This window comes from Rhagoletis pomonella, unplaced genomic scaffold (assembly GCF_013731165.1).
Source record: "Rhagoletis pomonella isolate Grant_MI unplaced genomic scaffold, Rhpom_1.0 Rhpom_scaffold_00003, whole genome shotgun sequence".
NCBI lineage: Eukaryota > Metazoa > Arthropoda > Insecta > Diptera > Tephritidae > Rhagoletis > Rhagoletis pomonella.
In genome coordinates this window covers 81,982,906-81,990,075 of record NW_023458557.1, presented here as the reverse complement: position 1 = coordinate 81,990,075, position 7,170 = coordinate 81,982,906, and the positions used below count along the sequence as shown (strand labels likewise).

The following is a 7,170-nucleotide window of genomic DNA, read 5'->3' as shown; positions in this document are numbered from 1 at the left end:
TTACGCTCTGGTGTCTTGCGCTCTAGCAGCTTACGCTCTGGTGTCTTGCGCTCTAGCACCTTACTCTCTGGTGTCTTTTCTTTGCTCTCAGCACCGGCCAGCGACTCCAGCTTTTTAACGATATCGCTTGTGACTGCTGTGGCACCGGCATCGCTGATTGTTCGCTTGCGTGGTATTGAGTCCTCATCACTTTCTTCCTGTCTGATCTGAGTAAGTAAATTCTTCTTGAGTGGCTTAGTTATGGGCAACTTTTTTGGAGGCGGAAATGTGGCTAGCGCATTACCATCGCTATCCTCGGTTGTTGATTTTGTTGAAAGAGCAGAGGTTATTGTTGATTCAATGTTGGACACCGACGCATTCACTATTACTGCAGCTGGCGCCGTCTTTTCATTGCTCTTTTTCAACTTTTTCTCAATTATTTCAGCAAGAGTTGGCTTCTGGCGAATTGTTGGCGTTGGCGCTAGTGTTGGGCGTTCTAGCGTCAACGGCGGTGGCATTTGTGCCACAGGCGTTGGCAATACTGGCACTGTGCTCGCAAACGGCGATACCATCGGAGCTACTGCAGCTGTTGTTGTTGCAGAAGCGAACACTGGAAACGCCAAAGCGGTGGGGCTTGTCAGATTAAGTGGCATGCTCTTCTCTTCCACCAATGGCGCGACGATCGGGCTCGTAGCGTTTTTCACTGCTGTTTGTGCTAGACTGCTTTCCCTCTTTGCAGCCGCTTCGTGCGCCACCTTGAGATTTTTCACACAGCGTTCGATTTGTCGGCGCGGCGTTATAATTTTTCGTCTACGGCGCGCATCTTCTTCGCCACTGGATGATGTGGTCTCTTCAATGCGACCCTTCTGTGCTTCTACTTTCTTACGCAAGTCGGTGTTAGTTATTTTCGGGCGCATTTTTAGCCGCTTGCCACCTACATCGGCTGGGTCGATGTCATCCTCAGTAGCAAGTTCTTCTTGTTGCTCCGAAAGTACATCTACTTCACTCTCTGATGTTGATAAACGATGTACGGGCGGCGGTGGCAAGTCTTCCAGGCGACGTTTACGATTGACTACAGCATGGGATGTGGAAACGACAGTGGTAATAAGAGCCTTCTCAGTTGGTTTAGTGGCATTCAATGTGGGTGGACTTGCTCTAGCAGTGTCTGTCTTTTTTTCTATATTATTTATGCTTGGTGTTGGCAATATTGATTCCTCAATATTATCGCTTACTGAAGCAGTTAATTTTCTTTCACAATTTGTTGGTTGATTTGTTGCATCCTCACTTGCGACAGCTGAACTTTCACAATTGGTTTTCTCTGCCAATAATTCACTTGAGTGCGTGGGAATTCCCTTTTCGTCTGTTTCAATGCCGCCGCCTTCTTTTTCTGTATGAAAGTCATCTTTGTTCTCTTTATGAGAGCAATCTTCCTTCTGGATATGAAAGTCATCCTTCTCCTCAGTAAGAATGCCATCTTTCTTTTCTGTATCAACAACTTCACTATTTACGACATCTTCAGCCTTCTTTTTTTCAATAACGACACCTGTTTGCTTTGTGTCGGCGATAATCGCCTCTTCAGTATCAACAATGTCTGCCTGATCTACCTCAGCAGCTTTTTCGGGAAGTTTAACATCATTCTCCTTAACATCTGCGCTGGAGCTCGCTTTTTTGTCGTCTTTCTTTTCTTCATAGGCTGACTCCTTTGCTGTGTTGTCGTCACTATCAGTAGGATGTGCGACATTTTTCGCGTGTTCCTCTTCTTCTTCGGTTAGTTTGACTTCAACTTCTTTCTCTACATTATTTTTTTCTTCTAAAATATTCTCTTTTACGTTCCCCGAATGTTCAGCCACTTCATAATTTGTCTGGTCCTTATGTTTTTCCTTTAATATTTCATCTTCTAAATCATTTTCTTTTGCTATTGCTTTGTTGTGGTCCAGTGTATTATCCTGCATATTTAGTTCTACAGTATTTTCTTTCTGATTGCGGACATCTTTATGCGGCACAGCCGCAACTTCAACCTTCTCGTCGTGCTGATTTTCTTCATTTACCTTCTCATCACGTTCAACCTCAATTTTACCATTTTCCTGTAGCGAAATCTCACCGCAATCAACATCTTCGCCATTAGTGGTGACTTTTGTCAAATGTTCGTTTATTTCAGGAATTGCTGCTGCTTTTAAGCTATTATCATCTTTTGCTGGAGCTACATCTTTACTATCTTCCTTTCCACCGTCTTTATTATTTTCTATTACACTTTCACCATCAGCCATTTCAGCCTCATTTCCGGCTTTGTCCTTCTCGGATGTCTCATCTTTATTTATTTCTGTGCATACAGCTTCTTTTCCAAAATCCTCTTCAACGACACTTTCTACTTCTTTGTCCCCATCCTTGGGTGTTTGCTTTATTGGACTAAGTTTAAGGCAACCTGGCTCGCCAAAGAAAAATGTCGCTTTTGCCTCGTCTGTTTTTGTAGGTGTCGTAGCAGTTGTTGCTGCTGTTGTTTCCGCTTCACTTTTGCCATTTCCTACTAAGCACTCCGCGCCACTTCCTTCGCCGTAAACATAAAGTGTTTCCTCTGAAATTTCTTCACCGACCATGCAGTCTGGTTGCGTATCGGTATAGTTATCTTCAAAAAAATCGCAATGGCCAAAAATTTTGCTATTGATATTTCCACCTTCGCAGCCCTTACCACTTCCCTCGCCACGTACCACAAGTGGCGGCTCTTCAATAGCTTCACCCACTTCGTTCTCTTGATGCGAATCACCATCAGAGTCTTCGATTTCTTTCTCTTCATTTTCATCCTCCTCCGCCGCTGCACTGTCTATATCTTCTTCTTCTATGGACAATTCTTCTTCGTCATCATCGACATCGTCATCCTCATCCTCTTCTTCCCCCTCTGATTTTGTATTTTCATATCTGCTCGGTTTTTTGGCGCGATTGGCATCTAAAAGCGAAGGACGCGCTTTTTTGATTATATTTAACTCTTCACTGCGCGGTGAACTTTTATCCACCTCTTCCAAAGCACGTTTGGTTGCGACCGGAGCAGTGGTTGTTGGTGAGGAAACAGTTAATTTACCATTATTAGATAATTTTATACGCAAATTTGGTACACGCGCTTCCTCCTCCTGTGAGTCATCTTGTTCTTCTGGTGGCGGTGGTTTCTCCACCTGAGCTGTGCAACTGTTACTGCTGCTGGTGTCTTCATCCACACCAATATCTGTAGAAGGCAACACTACTTCGTTGCCGCGCAATCGTGATATCAGGTTAACTAGTTCTTCGCGTGTTGTGGCGACAACTTGCCATATGTCCTCGTCCAAATGTTCCTGATAGATGCGTAAATTGCCGTCGCCATCCTGTGTAAAGTAGTATGCATGTCCGTGTCGATCACGACCGATTGGTTGTGAACGTAACGAGTCTGCACCCATTGTGAGTATTTGAGCGCGAAATTTTCCATTGCGTTGGAACTGACTCTCCAGCAATTCCTGCAAGTAAGTGAATGTAAAATTGAGTTCGAATTTCGCAGCAGAAATATATCGTCGTTTAAAGTTCAAAACCGCGTATCGTCGTTCTACAAAACGGCTGATTTTTTTTGCCGAAAAATTGGATTTTCTCACACAAACCCTTGGCTCAAGCTTTATCCATTCGTCCTGAAATACACTAGCCAGAAATGCGATCGTTTTATAAAAATGCGAACCATTTTGAAATATGAGTGTTTTTACTCTAAAAAATAATTTATGAAACCTCACATTTGTATTATCTTGATACGCGGTTTTGCAATTTGTTGATACTCGGTTTTATACTTTAAACGACGATATGCATCATTTATGTTTTTTTTGGATATGCTTACTCTAAAAATACGCAGTTTTACTTTCAAGCTCGACTTTTTGTAGCCAAAACGTTCTATCTCCCAAGCATCCTGAGCGGAGTAAGTGAAACAGAACTTGCTTAGCGCCGACTCCCAGCTTTTCTCATGCACAGTTTTACGCGTTTTACGCAAAAGTTTAATGTGCAGGTCACGCAACTGATCGAAGACTATTAATAAAAAAAGAGTAGTTAAATAAAAACAGTCAGCAGTCTAGTAATAACTTACCTTCATCTGTATTTGTTAACCAATCTTGTAAATGCTTGAAATTCGGCAAAGCAATGCCCAAATCCTTGGAGAACTTTTGTAGAAATGCACAAATCACCGCAAAGTCCGGATCATTGGCACAGGAACGCAAGGAGGAGTTAACCACTTCATCATTTCCCTCCTCACCCTCCTCGTTTCCATCATCTTCATCTCTTTTCAGTTCGGCGAATGCAGCTGATGACGCCGATGCCGATGCCGCAGCCGAAGCCGCAGCCGCGGCCGCTGCGGCTATCATCGACGACGCCATCTTTCGTGCCGTTTATGTTCTCCACTACCGCCGTGCTACCGTGCTTCCGCCGCCTAAAGTTCAATTACTTTTTCACGTAGCCACAAGCACAGACGCACGCACACAAACTCTTGTATCCACACCTTTTTTTGTTTATTATTATTTTTAAAACAAATATTTCCCTCTGCTATTCTGCCTCTGTTGGCGACAGAATGCGCTGCTTTGCGCGACGCCAGTGAGCTCTACTTTGATCTACTCACTCACACGCTCAATCGTTGTCTTTTCGTTGCCTTCCTCTGAAAAAATTTTCTCATTGGCAAATTCTTCTTGGCTTCAACGCCGTCCATGAAAAACTGAAAATTTCCAACAAAAATCCAACATCCAAGCACTTATTTCTATTTTACACAATGCACAACATATTTATTTAACTTTTTGTGATATTTTTAGTTGGAAAATTTATATAAATTCCAAGTAATTTTTTAAAAAACAACGCAGCACACAAAAAATAACAAAATTTCTACCACAATTTTTCAATTCTCTTTCGGTAATGGAGAACGATTAGTATCCAAGCGTGTTGCCGGATCGGTGTGTGAATAGGCGAAAGGAGAATTATTGAAAAATCTCACAAATGCAAATGATAATAGAAATGAAAAAAAAAATGAAAATCGCCAGAAATTATTTGACTAAATGGACTGGACAGATTATTATTATATTATTTAATGCATAGCATTGCTAAAAATACGTTTTTTCTTAATACTTAGCCCAAGAGGCACTGTTAAGTAGCTGTTAGACATGGCAAGTGCAACTGCCTTGCAAAAGTCCGTCAAACTCAAGAATTTCCAAAAGTGATTGCAGCAGTTACACTTTGCATGTAAAGTGACTTTCGAAAGCAGTTTTTATTTGCGAAAATAGAATTTTCCGATATTACATTTTGTTTGTTAACACGGTGAAGGCAGACAATTCCACTTTCAACTATGTTTTTATTTTTATAAAAATTTACTGACCTGCAAATTTTTAACAAAATTCCTATATGCGCACAAAACAACTACAAAATATCTAATGTTTTAATGCTTTGTTAATATCAAGAGAATAAATTAGTTACAAAAATTTTTTTTTTATATGACGAAACATTTTTATAATTTTAGACAAATTCGCCATAAATCGCGCCACACAGCAACACTCGTTTACCCCATGTCTCCATTTTCTACTAAATGTGTCTTAACATCTGTCAAATTTCTGTTTTAACTTTGTCCCGCTTTCTCATGTAGGCAACTTGCTGTCTTAACATATCACTTTCAAAATGGCATCAAGCCAATCAGATCGAACTGTACCCAATGTAGATGGCGCGGTAAAATGAAATTTGAGTTGTCAAACTACCAAATGGCAGCTGATGTTAAGACAGCGATGGCAAGAAATTCGCCAAGTTTAAAGCTGAAATTAGTCGAGAACGCAGAACGTATACTTAAACGCAGTCTGTATACGCAGAATTTTGTCGATTACTGGAGCCCTCAGTGTTGCTTACTACACTGTTGCCACTCATCAATGCCTTTTCATAAACTTACCCTTTCAACTACAATTTTTCGTGCTATAATAGATTTTAGCTAAATACAAACTACGTAGTTTTCAACAAAAACCTTATTCAATAGTAAATTTCAAATATTTTAAACATATTTTGAATAGGAACTTAAATCTTTTTTACCATCTGTAAAACTGACGAAGTGGCAACTATCTAAAGAAGGAGAAATCAGCTGACACGGAAAAATCTAAATTCCGCAGATTTCTGCGCTACGGGCTACAACTACAGAAAAGTTCTGCGGTGTTGAGTTTTCATTTACATGGCGCTTTGGTAAGACAGATCGTGTCAGCTGACTCGGGTTTACGTACCGGTAGGTTTACGTTCTTGACTAATTTCAGCTTAAGTGTGGGAATTTTGCGGTCTCCACCTGACATTTCTGTCTTGACACCGCTTTTTTAACAGAATCTGTAGAAGGTGGAGACGTGGGGTTAGTTTGACAGCACTTGCAGCAAAAGTGGAAATTGCTGGTGCGGCAGGTGCAAGCTGAAATTATTAAATTATTACGGGATTTTCGTAATTTCATTCGTAGTTTTATCTTGCAACTTTTATTTCGGAAAGTGATTTCTGCAAATCTGCACAGAAAAAGCGCTTGCCACGTCTAACAGTACTATTAAACAATTGTCGATGTTGCCGGACGATCTGTCTCTCTTTTACTTAATCGATACTTTTCGATAAAAACTGTTCTTCTATCTCCAATCACATATAAACAATCCAATGGAAATGAACTATTTGTTAAAAATGTCCGTTAAAAACGTAGTACATAACTGGGAGTAAGAAATACTTAAAATATGAAATAAATTTTGTGGATAGGCAATTTTGTAAGCTGATAAAGTTAGAAAAACGAAATTCGAGGTTGTTATCGAGATTATATAAGTCCATAACATATAATTTTTTCAAAAACAAATATTTCGAGATTTCAAGGATGAAATTTTAAAAGGACATTTTCAATATTTACTAGTCCTTATGCACCAAAAAATTTAATCTGCTTAAATTCTAAAAAATTTCCCCTTTAATTTGATACCCATAATTCTTCTCCAAGCATATTTCACTGAATTTTTTAAATCATTTTTGAATTACTGACGTCAGAGTGAAAAACTAAAAACGCAATTCTGCTATATTGGGCCCATGGATCTTCGAATATAATGATTTTTGTGTGTAAAATTTACTATCGCACGGTGTTATATATATAATAAGCTAGACATTTATAAAAAAAAATATTAATTATTAAATAAAAACAGAAATATTAATTATTAAATAAAAAAA

At 39.7% G+C, this 7,170-nt stretch overlaps 1 protein-coding gene across 2 annotated transcripts in view; it reads right to left on the bottom strand.

Moving 5' to 3' along the window:
- The window catches only part of LOC118735676, a 15,690-nt gene extending 10,829 nt beyond the window's left edge, over positions 1-4,861 (bottom strand). The window contains exons 1-3 of one of the 2 annotated variants that reach the window (XM_036465582.1): positions 4,067-4,861; positions 3,824-4,008; positions 11-3,458 (exon numbers count right to left, since the gene is read on the bottom strand). In XM_036465582.1, coding sequence (XP_036321475.1) covers positions 11-3,458; positions 3,824-4,008; positions 4,067-4,352 — 3,919 coding nt within the window. In that variant the 5' untranslated portion in view covers positions 4,353-4,861. The remainder of the gene's footprint in view (positions 1-10; positions 3,459-3,823; positions 4,009-4,066) is intronic. The other variant, XM_036465584.1, reaches the window with a different exon arrangement.
- Between the last annotated feature and the right edge of the window lie 2,309 nt (positions 4,862-7,170).